The 15,444-nt window shown below is 27.3% G+C and overlaps 2 protein-coding genes across 7 annotated transcripts; both read right to left on the bottom strand.

The window, feature by feature from the left end:
• Window positions 1-1,412: 1,412 nt before the first annotated feature.
• Window positions 1,413-11,814, bottom strand: LOC122499418 (dystroglycan). 6 transcript variants are annotated; one of them, XM_043607762.1, is made up of 16 exons: window positions 11,674-11,814; window positions 11,292-11,384; window positions 9,341-9,709; window positions 8,972-9,199; window positions 8,770-8,892; window positions 8,550-8,612; window positions 8,081-8,476; window positions 7,756-7,938; window positions 6,936-7,331; window positions 5,954-6,372; window positions 5,641-5,830; window positions 5,378-5,542; window positions 5,046-5,291; window positions 4,763-4,952; window positions 3,997-4,671; window positions 1,413-3,907 (listed from the first exon to the last, which is right to left on the bottom strand). In XM_043607762.1, exons 3-16 carry the CDS (start codon window positions 9,659-9,661, stop codon window positions 3,684-3,686), a joined length of 3,819 nt encoding a protein of 1,272 aa, XP_043463697.1. In that variant the 5' UTR covers window positions 9,662-9,709; window positions 11,292-11,384; window positions 11,674-11,814; the 3' UTR covers window positions 1,413-3,683. The 6 variants fall into 6 exon arrangements, with proteins under 6 accessions (XP_043463697.1, XP_043463696.1, XP_043463698.1 ...); XM_043607761.1 differs by having other exon boundaries at window positions 11,523-11,810; XM_043607763.1 differs by having other exon boundaries at window positions 11,669-11,810.
• A 675-nt stretch (window positions 11,815-12,489) lies between these two features.
• Window positions 12,490-15,026, bottom strand: LOC122499419 (PHD finger protein 12). Its single transcript, XM_043607767.1, has 5 exons — window positions 14,875-15,026; window positions 14,599-14,798; window positions 14,217-14,482; window positions 13,040-13,986; window positions 12,490-12,959 (listed from the first exon to the last, which is right to left on the bottom strand). The coding sequence occupies exons 1-5, from the start codon at window positions 14,914-14,916 to the stop codon at window positions 12,564-12,566; spliced, it is 1,851 nt and encodes a 616-aa protein (XP_043463702.1). The 5' UTR covers window positions 14,917-15,026; the 3' UTR covers window positions 12,490-12,563.
• Between the last annotated feature and the right edge of the window lie 418 nt (window positions 15,027-15,444).

The raw sequence follows: 15,444 nt of genomic DNA, 5'->3' as shown, positions 1-15,444 counted from the left end.
AATAAGTTATAATATTGGATTAAGGGGAATAAAATGAATATCTTTTTTTTTTTTTTTTGCTTCTTCACAGAATTTTTAATACTACAGATAATTTCTACGACATGGAAAATATTTTATATAAAGCTACAAATGCACGCGCGTTTTAAAATAATTAATTATATGTGGAATAAGTACTTGATTGAAAATTAAGAAATTATCTTCAAGTTTCTTCAATTGAACATCAAGTAGTGCATAATGAAAATGCATCATCATATTATTTTATCTATTTTGATCATTTACACTTTGCCACAAGTTTGCAATTCATATTTGACAAAATTAAAAAGAAATGACAATTTTTCATCATAATAAGACGGTAATGTATGTAAAAAAATACAATACAATTGTTTCCAAAAATTTTCAAAGTTTGCCTGGAAAACATATGCAGCACATATTTTATTTACCAAAATCATGTTTAAGACAAACTTGTGTTATACATGTGTTATAATCTCATTTGTATTAAATATTTTATTAGTTCGATGATCATAAATGTTTCGTAATATTATATACATGCTTATCTTCTATATATATATGTATATTAATTATTGTTTTTGGCGTGGTAACTACATAAAATATGAAATTAAATTGTTTCTATAATAAAATGTGCATTTAAAACCATATTAGAACAGTAAAAACTGGACTTCTTATAATATATTTATGTTAATATTAGTCGCATAACTGCTCAGAGTGAATGATTAAAAAATTAACAAAAACTCATCATATGTGTGCGTCAAGCTTTCTTCAATAATATATTTAATTCTGACTTTAATAGAAAAAAGCACGCATTGCCTTTTTAAATTAATAAAAATTTCGTCATATGCTTAATTATTTTCAAATAAATCGATTTAATCATTATTTAAATTTTGAAAATTATGAAACTTTCTATTAATTTAAATAAATATTGTATTTTCTTCTAATTCATATCCTATAATAGATGGAAGTTTATTTTGCGCATTGAAAATTCCAATTCTGTTTTGTGACCCCTGCTCATCATAATTACATAATACATATATATATGTATTTCTTATTTTATGATGAATTTATTATTTTTATTTTGTAGATGATTAGTTTATAGTTTATATAAAAAGTGTTGCAGAAAGCGTTAAAAAACATAAATGCTCAGCTTTGATGTGGCAGTACTTCGGCGCGTATATAATAATTATTGTAATATGTAATTAATAAAAATTCATGTCAGTAAATTATTGATATTTTTGAATTAAAACTATTTCTATTATTCAAGTACATACATTAAATGTATATATAGTAGATCTAACAATTACATATCGAACAATAATGATAATAATGTACAATAATATTATTGTTTTACTCATTATGTTTTATGTGAAATAACACATACCGAAAACTTGTTACTTTCCAAACATTTTTTTTTCCAGTTTTTTCTTCTTTCATATTTCTGCTTTTTTACTACACGAAGAAAATGTGTTGATGCATTTAGAAAATTTAGATTTAAAAAAGAAAATTATTTTTCAATAATTATAAACAAATATACCTATTCTTTATATCTTCAGCATTATCTCTCTTCTTTAAAAGCTTTAAATAAATAAAATTTTTTTCTTAAGCATTTTTGATGACAAAAAGTTGGTTTTTATTTAAAATTTTTAAAAAATTTCCCTAGTTTTTCAATGTATAGACTCATAAGAAAAATTATTTTTGGGTAATTGTTTTTCTTTATAATAATTATTATAAAATAAACGATATTTTTCATGTAATGTTATGTTTTATGCAAATATGCTTAACATCTAAATAGATCTCAATAGTGTAAATCACACTGTGTTATTAATCTAAACAATGTTTACAAAATCGTCCCCGTATATCAAAAGTTTTCATTCATTATAAAAAATAATTCCTTTTTCTTTCTTGTAATCTATATTTTAGGGTGAAATTATTGTCGTTAAAATTTGTTTACATTAAACATTATTTAAATAAAGTAAAAATATTTAACAACTATCAAAATTGTTCAGGACGATATTGTTTACATTAGTAGAGATTAGCACATCAGTGTCGCTTTGGCCTTTAAATATCGTCCCAATTAATTATACAGCTTAAAATTAATCAATGGAAGCATTGATTGACAAAATTATTAAAATACTAGCGGTGTATTATATACCACGCGGTACATGTCACCCTCGCATTGACAGTCTTTAAAAATTTATTATATATATATATGTGTGTGTGTATATATAAATTGCATATATGCTTCCAATTATACTATGCCATTAATTAGTTGAAAACGTAAATGCGCGTGTAAACAAAGAATTTTGAAAAATAAGTGGTCGACATTTGTAAATATATTATATACATAGACGCACTTTAAAATAAAATTCAATATTGTTCCTATATGACATGTATTTCTAATTCATCAAAGTAAATGAGAATATATTCTCAATCATTAGTACAATCAGGGAAAATGAAATGTCATTTTTATGATTGATTTTAAGAAACAAAATTCTAATGTACCTTGAATTATTATTAAATAAATTTTTATTATCCAATTCACTGCATTTCATTATTTGTTTAGAACAATAATTATTGCAGCATATTATTATTACAAATTATTCATTATTTGCCCTATTACACTTGATTGAAAATAAATTCTCACTATAAACACAATGTCTGCAAGATTTTATAAATTACACAAACATTTTTCCTAAACAATTTTCTAAAAAGATCAAGTTAAATAATTCAGCTCTTGCTGAAAAATAAACTCTTCATTTGTCCGCAACAAAAATTTGTACAATTTTTTAATTTAACAAATGATTAGTGAATTGATAGATTTCTCTATAATATCCTGAAATATGATTGACGTTCATTGCGAATAATTTGTAATGTATTTTTCAAGTCTTTTTATTTTTGGCAGTGATTTGTATGATTTTATTATTCTTTTTAAGACTTGGATTCTATGTGATTGAAAATTAACAGTTAAAAAAACATTGTTGACGCTTTTTCTTTAGGTTTTTTTTTTTTTTTCATTTTTATCGAAATGTATAATTATATGTATATAAAATCAACAACCCCATTGCAACATTAAAAAATATATTGCACTAAAAAAAGAAAAATTTTTCAATCAATTATTGTATTGAATAATAAAATAGTTTGAAATACTTGATTATCTTGTTCCTTTCCACATAGATTTTTCTTTTTGATATTACAATAAAAGAGAAAATATAATATAAGTACAATACTGCCGAAAGTATTGTATAATTATAAATGGCACTATACATTTACTGCACGGCAATTCACTGCGTAGTAATGAGCGTAATCAGAATATTTCTAGTAAATAAAGCAGAAATGAAAAATCCATAAGTAGAATGCCAGGGTAAAATATCTGAATTTACAATATTAATAGCATAGATTATAAAATTCATTGCAAAAGGCAACGTGTGATTTCTGCGCGTGTCGGTATAACGTAGGTACGTAAATACAAAAACAAAAACAAAAGAATGCGGGTTAATATTAATGAATGAATATCGAAAAAACAATTAATGCATCATCATCAATTACTGATGATGGTAATCATAATTAATATTAAATCGACTGTATGATTTTTTTAGTATAATATCCCTTTTCTCGGACGCAGGGAATTGCTATTCAAACATAGCTGGCTTATGTGAATTTAATGAATTTCGTTAGGGGGGGACATAGGGGGGAGGCTTTCTGTAGGTAGGCGTAGGCTTTGGTCGATTTTGACGATTATTGTCACGATTGGTAGCAAATGGTGGTGGAGGTTGATATGGTTCTTCAGAATTTTCCTTTGGTAACATTGGTACGTCTGCGCCGTCTTCCGACTTTTGATAATCAGGAGGAGGAAGAGGTGGCTTTTCTTCTTTCAAAATTATCGGTGATTTATTACCTAATATGTAATAGCAACTCAAATTAAATTTATATTTTAAAACGATTATCTGTTGGGTATATTTCATTTATCTAATAATATATTTTTACCTGGATCTGGCTTTTCGTCCAATTCATCCTGAAATATAACTGGAATTCCTTTATTTCTAAAGGACTGTCTCTCATCATCTTGCTCACTGACACTCATTTTTCCACTACGTCTTCTCTTATAAAATATGCAGGCTATAATGCCAGCTAATATAAGCATTGTCAAAATAATAATTGCTGGAAGAACGAATGTAATAAGGTATTCGTCGTTAGTTGCTCCCACTGTTCTTGAATCGTCGAAAGGTGGAATAACGCTGTCAGGTCTATGAATACCAGTCAATTCTCCTAAACAGCTGCCTAAAGGAGTCAAACTTATCTGCTTCACGGGGAAAAAACCGCTCCCCATAATATTATCAACACGATCCGTTAAAGTTTTGTCCTCTTTCACCACAACCTTGCGAAGTTTATCAATTTCTTCATTAGGACAATTTCTTGTGGGTAATGTTGTATTTCGCCACGTTACTACAGTACTGCCTGTGGTAATACTTTCCAAGGAAACGGCGCTTGTGTCGCTATCTCCAAATAATTCACATACTTTCTCAATGAATAAACGTTTTCTTTTTGCTGATTTTGCAAAATCTTCAAAAGGAATTTCCAAAAACATTGAAAATTCTACACTATATTCCTTTGGAGATGGTATGGATACGTGGACTTTTAAACTGTCTCTAGCTGCTAAACCTAAAACAAAGACATTTCATTTCAATAAAAAATCAAATAAATAAATAAATAAATAATAAATAATCTCTCGTAATATTTTATTAATGCAAACCTTCTTTATCTCTAGCCTCTAAATGGTAAATTTTCGACTTGACGTCACCTTTCATTGGTACACCATAAAATTCTTGATTTTTACTATCAAATTGTAACCATTCATCGGGAGAAATTTCTGATCCATCAGAATTTCGAAGGGATAAATTCAATTTACGAGTTGAACCATCTTTTTTATCAAAAAATGTATCCTATATAAAATCAGAAATGTAAAATGAAAAAATTTTAGATAAGTAATCGATTATTATTATTATTATTATTATTATTATTATTATTATACAAACCTCAGGTACTTTAAAAACAAACAACTGACCAAGAGTGCAATTTAAACGGTCAATTTGATTACGTAAAATAGGATTGTAATTTGCTACAGAAGTTTCAGTTGTAAAATCTGATTTTGCATATTTTATTATTTCATTGCTACACTGACTGTGATCACTAGGTCGATTAAGAATATTTGTCACATTAATTGATGGCAAAAAAATATTCTTTAAACGCAAGCTTGGATTCCCATTTTTATCTACAAGAACCTGTTGAAAATTATTTAAAAATTTAATACTAATCTATAAAAGTGAACAAATTTAATTATTAGTTATAAATTCAGCTTTAAACTTACATGAAGAATTTCTTCTATTCTCTCTGCAGGACATTCTGAGAAATTCGAGAGAGTGTCATTAGTCCATGATAAAATAGCTCGATGATTATTTTCCATGTGGATATCAGTAAAAGTAATGTGCGAATAATTGTTGTCTTGGAAAAGTTTAAAGAGATTCTCAATTACCTAAATCAAATGTTTTCAAAATATTATATATATAAAGAGATAATAAGTATAAATATTTGCATATAAATAAGTCTTAATTGGATGCATTAACAACTTACCTTAAACTTCCAATCAACATCACTGGAAAATGCATGACGATGAAGAATATCCAAATATAAATGGAATTCAAATTGAACTCTCTTTGACGGTTGTTGAACATAAACTTCAAAATCTTCAGAAATACTCTGACCTCTACTATTTGTAGCCGTCAATTTAAAGACATGCCTTGAAATATCCTTCATCAGAGGGCTATAACATTAAATATTTATTATTTACTAGAAAAAACTCAAATGTAATTGCGTCAATAATAATGTTAACATTGTATACGAATCTAAACTCTAATTTACTCGATAGTAATTTAATATATTTTACATCATATAAAGCTCCTGAGTTTCATTGTTTAATTCAATCCAGTCAAATTTAGGAGAAAGAGACAGATGTAAATTCCTAGTGTACCCATCAACATCATCACGGAACGTATCGTTTGCTATAATTTGGATTTTAGATTTTCCAGCAAGGATTGGTATTTTTTGTATTCTCCTCAACAAAACTGGCGGTAAATTGCTCATTGTAGTTGTAGTTGTAGTTGTACTTGTGGTGGTGGGAGCTAATTTTACAGTTGTTGTAGTAGGATCAGCAGTGGAACTCGATATTTCCAATGATTTCCAAGGTCTTGTACTGGTTATATCACCAACTGTTGTACTTATTGATACATTGGAAATAGAGAAATTAACAGTTGATTCTGTTGTTGAATCTTCTCGTGTTGAATAAATTGTAGTTTCATCTGTGGGCTAAATAAATTCATTAAATTTTAGATATGACGTATTAAGAATATAATATTACACGAGAAACATATTGTATGTATATAATTACTAAAACTTCTTAAAAGTATATTAAATTAAAACATTAATAAACGTTCTTCACAAATTATGTACAAAATAATAACAATAATTGCACAAATAGATGATATTCTCTTTCTACAAATGACAAACAAAAGAAAATTTTAATGAAAATACATGTATTTTCTCATGACCTGAAAAAATATCCATTAAATCAAAACCAACAACATTTACTTATACCCATTCTAAATGTATCATTTTTTTATATAATAGAAAACTAAAATATCTGAAAAAATAACAAATTTGTCAAGTAGATACAAAAAAAAAAATGTTCACATCACCATAAATTTATAATTTTTTCAAGTAGGTGGATAAAACTAATATAAGATTTTAACATTTTCATTTGATAATAATATTTTAATGTGGGATAAGAGAAATAAATGATTTGTTATGCAGAAAAATCAAATGGAAAAAGTAATTTAAGCATTTAAAGCAAGAAGCAATTTAAGCATTACCTCGTTAGAAGTTATTATAAACGACTCGGTGGTTTTATGATGCTGCTGCTCCTTTCCAATTGTTTTATCCATTGTATTTTGATTCGATATAGAAGACAAAGTTGTTGAGTTTTCATTCAAATCAATTGGTACAATTGTGTCTGCATCATCTTCAGTTTGTTTCAATTTTTCCGTGAAATCATCAGTAGTAGTAGTAGTAGTTGTAGTATTTATAGTCATTGTTGGCAAAGAAACAAATGTACTAAATGTGGTATCAGAAACTATGGTTGTAGAAGTAACTGACTCGGTTACATTAGAAGTAGATGCTGATGGATTTGTTGTTGTTGTTGTTGTTGTTGTTGTTACTGGCTTAATATTCCTCGTTGTCGCAGTTTCAGTTAACAACGTTTGCGTAGTCTGTGTTAGTAAAAGCGATATATAAGCGTGACACTAAGATCGTTTTAGCTACACTATATATATTCAATAGAGCAAACATTACCAAGAAAGTAAAGTGAAATGAACCAAAGATTTTTTTCTACCTGTAAAAATCTACCAATATTTTAATCTTGAATGAAAAAAATTGAGCAATTTTCCAACCAATTTCAATATTTTTTTTTGTATATAAAAAAATAAATGTTTGCTCAATTGATCGTGACAGCAATAAAAACACAGAATTAAGTAAGCCAAATGAAAATGCATGATGATTTGAGAGAGCACCCTTTAAGCAAGTTTGAAAAGACAATTTATACTTGAAACGATGATAATGATGATGATGATGATGATGATGATAATGATGATGATGATGATGATAATAATGATCGTTAAAGTAATAAATACTCACGCTTGCAATAGAAGAAGAAGAATAAGAAGAAGTAGATGGAGGAAAAGGAGAAGGATGATCAGTAGTAGAGGTTATGGTAGCTATGGTAGAAGTGGTAGTGCTAGATGAATTATTGTTAGAACCAGATGCTGCTCCATGATCGAGTATCGGCACAATGTCGTGCTCATCAATTTCTTCAATTTGCTATGAAACGAAAGTGTATTAACTTGTAGGTTAATAGACTCGCAAAAAGAAGAAATAAATATGTTCTTTACATGAGAAAATTGGTCGACAATTGTACATATATATTATACAAAGAAAAAAAATTGCAACAATTCTTATTCACCTTTAAATCTATTGTCTCTTCTCCGTGGTGATGCCTATGCGGATGCTCAGATTCCACCTCGGTATTGAGTCTTGTCGAACTAGACACGTGAGGCGGCGAATGTACGTTTACATTGTTTTCAGTTACTGTTTCTTTATTACTATCTTCGTCTTCGTCTTCATCATAGTCATCGTCATAATTTTCATTATCATCGTCGTATCCGTCGTATTCCTGGCCATTTAAGGAATCACCTGAACCTGTATCTCTACGATTTCTTTCAAATGATTTTGAAGTATCAATCTTCTTTTGCCAAGGAATAACTGGCAATTGCAACACTTTAGAGAGAATCTTTATTTGCTCAGGCGATTGATACATTAATTCTTCTTGATTTTTCCAAAAGCGTTCATCGCATCCAGACTTTGTAATATAAATATTATTGTATTTCTTTGTAACTAATATTTATTAATTGTAAAAATTATTTTAAACTTACAAGCCATTGAATAGCAGTTTGATGTTTCTCTCCATACATTAACGGTTGCATTGACAGTGAATTCTATTAGGGGAGAGAAAAAACCGCATTACAATTAGTAATATTACATAAATTATGTATGTATATTTAAATGCACGTTTCAATGGATTAAAAGACTAATAATAATAATAATAATAATAAGGGAATCCCTCAAAAAGTAGATATTAAATAATTTCATTACCGTGTTAAAATCCAAAAATTCAGCAAGTTTTTCCAAAGTTTCTACTTTAACTTTACCATTCAAGTTTTCAAACTTTACATTTAATAAAATTGTCGATTGAAACTGGTCATCTTTGCAATGTTTCTATAAATAAATGATTCAGAATAAAATTTTACAATCAATTTGTTTACTACATTTACATGCGTGTATATTATATACATACTTTCTCATTCTTGAATCTTGTCAATTTATATTCATTACTTTGCATAACAACTGTCACAATAAAGTTAAATTTTTCAATAATTTTTTTGTTTTTGCCTAAAGCTTTAACAATTACAGTGTACTTTCCGATATCTTTTTTAGATGGTACACCTAATAAGGTATTTGTGAATTCATCCCAGTAAAGCCAATAAGATGAAGGAAAACCTTTACCATTACCTTTGATGTGTACCTAAAAAATTAATTAATTAACTAAAGTGTATAAAGAAAATTGTATATTCACTTGAAATAAAATTTTTTTTACCCAAGTAGTAGTAGTAGGAAATTATAATATATTTTATCTCAATATTTGAAATGTATAGCAACACAGTACCTCATATCGTTGAATAGATTGTCCAAAGGCATGCTTTACAAATTTCAATTTAAAAACATGTCCAACTGAGACATTTCTATTAAGTCCCTCGCCTATTTTATTAAACTTTTTTTTACTAGGCAAATTATTCTCCCAATGTCGTTGATCTTTATGTCGCTGCTCTCGATAATAATCTTCATGCTGAACCTCAACAGAATCAGATTTAGTTAACGATGACAATTCGTCACCATCGTCGACAAATACTAGGTCATCTTCTGTTGAATTGAAAGCAATGCATAATTGCGGTAAAAATAAGATAAATACTAAGAAAAATGGTTTCATCTTGTGATTTTTTGCAGTGTCTCTTTTTCATATCATACTGCTTCGTCTCTATAAAAAAATAAACAATTCACATATTTAATAAGATATTCTATTTCTATGGATAACTTTATTAATCTAAATATTTTCTTTACAGCGCGAAAAAATTAAATGTAAATGTATATATTAATGTTTCGATTATTTTAATCATTAATAATTATACAAATGTCCACAAAGTTTTTATTTTTACGCATATTATTTTCGCAACGCAAGTTAGAACACTAATTAAAAGTAATTAGGGTCACGTTGGAATTACCATATTAGTGGACTTTATTTATCACATCATCATGTGTAAAACAAATTATATACAATAGAAGCATAAAAAATTTGCACTGCGAAATTTGCAAAAAATATCGAGATCTACAAAGCTCGATGTTTATACATTTATTATACTTGATCTGCGGATATTTATATATATATTTTTGATTTTATACGATATTATAATCTTGCACTCTCAAGTAAACAAAATTAATTATTCATACATAAATTTATAAAATGCAAATACCAGTTTTGTAAAATCATTTAATATTGGAAATAAACAATTTTCAAAAAATTTTCAAAAAATTTAAATATAATTGCATAATACAAATAGAAATAAAATATTTTTATACATCAAAATCAATGTCATTATAAATGCGTGTGTGTATATAATATAAATAATATACTAGTATGTTATTACTGCTGAATTAACAAATTTGACAAAATAATTTATTTCACAACATGAAACATGGTTCTGAATAGAAACGTACATAGCCCAATAATCTTCAGGAAGTTTGCAACAAACTTTATAAATCTATAGGTATTCAAAAATGACCTTATTCTTTTAACAAGTCTAAAATATAAATTTTCTGCAAATTTGCAAAAGAAGAAACTTTTTTTGTATAAGTCATAAAGTTTGTTACATTGTATAATTATGCAGTAAAGGATTATTATTTTTAATTATATTAAGCGATATGTATTCTTTGAAATAAGTAACAAAAAAAGATGGTATTTTGAGATCTAATTTTCTGAAAATGATTCAAAAAGATGCTCTGATCACATATTTTTAATAAGATTGCAAGTATAAGAATGTGATATATAACAATAACTGATGACGTAGTGAGTCGCGGTATGCGCTGCCTAATCGTTTTATATATATATATTTTTTTTAAGCGGGAACATAACCTAAATTATATATTCTTGTAAAAATACTTTCTAAGAGAAAAATACTTTTTTTTTTTGTTATAATTACTATTTTATATATATATATAGGAATATACCCATATTACTTTGAAATTGAAATTTCACAATAATAATAAAAATCATTTTATGACACAAATCATTGAGAAAATAATTATGTATAAACAATATACTATAAAATGATTTTTATTACACTTGTTGCCAAATGTCTATAAGTACTTGAGCAAAAAACAAAAGAAGAAAAATATATATTTCCTTTATTAGGTATCAATTTTATAAGACACAAATTCTTCTTACGTTTTAGTAGTGTTAAAATAGAATAAATTAAAACAAATAAAAAAATGACAAGAATATTAAAAGCAGTAAGTGTTACATATATATATATAACAAAATAAAAAAACGATTATATACTTACTAAATTTAAAAAGGTGATGTGTGCTCCTTTATAATTCTTAAGCAATGCTGGTGGTGGGATGGTGGGTGTGTGTCAATGAAGTAACTAAAAACGCTGAAAAAAAAACGGAAGACGGTACAGACAGTGATGATGAATATGCAAGTGTTTTGTTGTTGATGACTGAATATAGTATTTCAATAGAATCCTAACAGGAGCAAAAATAAAGAAAGAAAATAATTAAAAGAACCGCACTGTGTAGAAAAATCAAAGATCACATTGGAAATTTTTCAAGATTACAATGAATAACAAAAACTTTCCAAAGGTAATGTATTTAATGTAGGTATACTATATGTATATATATATATATAATAGGCAGGGCAGGTTGAGGACAAAATTACAGTACAGAGAGAAGTATGGCCGACGATTGGTGGGTGATGGCGACCGGCACACGCAGAAACTTTCAATTTTTAGGCTAACAAGTCTTAAGTCTGAACTGCGCCGATGCCACACACGCTTTATGCACTTTTGCCGATGAGATGACGACTGCTTACATTTGGTTGGGTTCGTGAACTCAAACGTCTAAACACAGCTTGCGCCCTTTATCCGCATATAGTATACCCCGTTTGCGCCAAATTGATTGTACAAAATTCCCATTAAATAAAAATCATTTTTCAACATTTCTTTTATTATATATATTATATATATTTCATATATATATATAAACATAACAAATAATGATTAATTAAATAAGTAAATAATTTAACAAATGTTGGTATAAATATTTTCAATTATTGTTGCAGCAATAAACAAATGTGAAATATATCTTCAATCTCATTCTCTAATATATAAAATGACAAATGATTTTAAACTGATTTTAAACTGCAAAAAATAATATAAAATTCTAAAATTTTCAAGTACTAAAAAACTCTAATAAGCGTTGGCACTATGCCAACATTCTAATTCTGTCACTATAATAATATAAAACTTTTAATTTTATAATTTCATTTAATAATAAATAAAAATATTTTATATAAAATTTTATATAAAAATTTATATAATTATAAATAAAGGAACAAATTTATTTTTTATTTTAAATATTCATCAAGTTAAAAATAAAGTTCTTCTTCTTATTATTATTAGGATTGGGATTGTACACTGACTACATTAAAAAAAAAAAAAAAAAAAGTCAAGGCTGAAACAATTATTAAACGCAGCTGAATCGTCAATAAAAAAGAAAAGATTTATTGTAATTCTTAATTTTAGTAATTAATAATTAAACAAAAGAATTATTCTCTATTCTACGGTACTGAATAAGAATGCTAGACATCCAAAAGATACAGTAGAACCGTGGTCAATAATTGCGCTACCCTCCCAACCATCTTCTTTACAAACTAACTTTCTATTTAAAACACATTTACAATTAAACCTTTTTATATGTTCAGAAGGCGACGATGGCTGACTCTTTGAAATATTGTTTCTATTTGCAATCTTTTTAATTTCTTCAACAATATTATCATTTTTGCCTCTTGGATCAGTTTTCTTATTACTATTGTTGTTGTTATTGTTGTTGGTGTTGTTGTTGTTGTTATTATTATTATATGAACGTTTTACATAGTCAGATGAATATAATATATTATCCACAATAGTTCCATAACTGCTGTAGTTGAGCAATTCATATCTTTTGGTGTACTGTAAAACATATAATTTTTAGTTTTTTTAAGGGAAAGACATTTTTAGTAAAATGAAATTTATAATAAAAAATCTCTTACCTCGTCAAAAAAAATAATAGCATGCTTCGATGAAATGAAACTGCAATTTCCATATCTGCTTAAAGATAAATCACAATTTGGACCAGTCCCAACGGTAAAAGTTTTATAGGACATAAATACTGGAGGACCAGGCACATGAGTCAATGGAAATAATACTGCTCTGACCCTTAAATGACAATTTATAGAATTATATCCTTCATTTTCTGGATTCAATATCTGCTCTAGTCTTTGTAAAGCTAATGCCTCAACAACAGGCCACTCCAATAATTTGATTCCCTCCTTTTTTGCAGCTGGATACGAAATATTTTTGTTATGGCTATTGCTTTCGTCACACAAATTATCCCTCTCTTGTTCACAAATTTGCATTTCAATATCTGTTTCTTCATTCTCCTTTTCAGATGATGCATCAACAGTAGATGTTAATTTTTCAATGCTTTTCATATCCTGCAGCTCATTTCGCCGCTGTATATCTTGTTTTACGATAGGAGATAAAAAATCAACACTTCTATAGGAATGAATAAAGTCTAATTCTGGAGGATGAGCATAGTAGAGCTTTATTGAACATGGCACCTTTACTCTCAATCGTTCTCCACATTGAATTTTTTTTCGAAACATTGGATTATTAGTGTGTGCTTTTCGAAGAAACTGCAGTTTAACGGCATGTTGATCAATTTGACGATTTGCAAAACGATCCCACAATTTTACACGTTCTGTTGCGCTGCTTGAATTCAACAATCGTTGATCTAAAAAATGATTCACATGATTTGGACACATCCATCTACCACTTGGTAAAGCAGTCAACGGTGGATCTAAACAATCCTGGTGAAAATATAGTGGACAATAGTCACATGCAAGTAATGGCGCTTTTCTACAACTTCGTCCACACTCAAAGCATAAGCGAGCAGGTAGAGGTACAATAGATCCATTTTCCATACAGTGATTCTTTCCTAAAATAAAAAATTATTATTTCATTTTTTATCACATGTAATAATTAAATTTATAATTTTTAATAAAAGTTTACAGTATGAATTTTTAATTACAAACATTTGACTAATAATTATAATTGTATAATATTTTTTATTAAAATGCCATTTTCTTGATTTATTAATGACAAACAATTTTCTTGTAATTTCCAATATCAAGTTTTATAGTTAAAGTTTGTTTTCAATTTACTTACCAATAATGTTGTTGCAACCTTGTTGTTTTCTCCTTTTATTATGAATTAAATCAGTCTTGTCGGTACCGGGAAATGTAATTGGAAGCTGCAATTCACGGGGTAAATCAAATTCTCTTGGATTAACCAGAGATGCAGCAAAAGCTAAAATTTCTAAAGCAGATTTTCTTTTTTTGTTTTTTCCAACTATATCTTTCCTCGAATTATTTTTACAGGCATGGCAAATCCATTCCCCTTGTGGAATATCAGCTGGATCTAACGGTGGGTCACTATTTACAATTAAATACATGTTTCATTATATAATGACATTAGTTTATCAATATTATTCATAAAAACTACTTGTCTCTATTCTTATTCACTAAATTTTGTAAATATATATACTTACTGACATTGAAGGTGGAAAGAAGCAGGGCATTTGTCACAGCATATTAATTCTCCACCATCTTCACATGCATCACATGAATCTCGATTATGGCCTCGACCAGGTCTTTTAAAGTATGCATGCTTTTTCTCTAATTTATCTTTTCTTAATTTCACTGATTTCGCTTCCTCTGAAGTTGGTGGTGCAATAAGAGCTTGAATGTGCTGTAACAATAAATTAACAATGTAAATCTCATTTATTTTTAATTTATCAAATATATGAATTAGAATATAAACTTACAGGCATTAACCCCTCAAAAGAAGTTACTTCCATGTTATTCATATTTTACAGTTTATAAAAACCAATTTTTAACATCAAATCGATTAATAATCATAATAAAACATTTTTTTTAAATTAATAATGACAGAACCTCAGAAGTTTCACACACTCTCCTGTATATATATATATATATGAATATAGAATAAATCATGATCCAAGTAACAAGGTCTCGCCAAAGTCGGGCTCAATTTTAACTCGGTTCGCGCACCATAAAAAAGCCGACCAATCATAGCGATTACCTGAAGCGACGACCATATTGAAGCGCTAAATTTTGAATCAAATACAGAAACAAATTTAAAGAACATAAAGAATAATAAATTAAAAGTAAAATAATTCTTTATTAAATATTAATATTTTTTATTAATACTTATTATTAACTTGATACATAACATTCACATATATTGGTTGCTTGGAATCTTGAAAATCAAATTACTATTTATTGCAATATTTATTATTATTATTAATAACTTTATATTTATTAATATTAACAATAATTAAAAATAATAATTATTATTAAAAATAAAATAACAT

Source organism: Leptopilina heterotoma, unplaced genomic scaffold (assembly GCF_015476425.1).
Source record: "Leptopilina heterotoma isolate Lh14 unplaced genomic scaffold, ASM1547642v1 Lhet_167, whole genome shotgun sequence".
Taxonomy (NCBI): domain Eukaryota; kingdom Metazoa; phylum Arthropoda; class Insecta; order Hymenoptera; family Figitidae; genus Leptopilina; species Leptopilina heterotoma.
The sequence above is the reverse complement of the archived record's forward strand: the minus strand, read 5'-3'. Positions and strand labels throughout refer to the sequence as shown.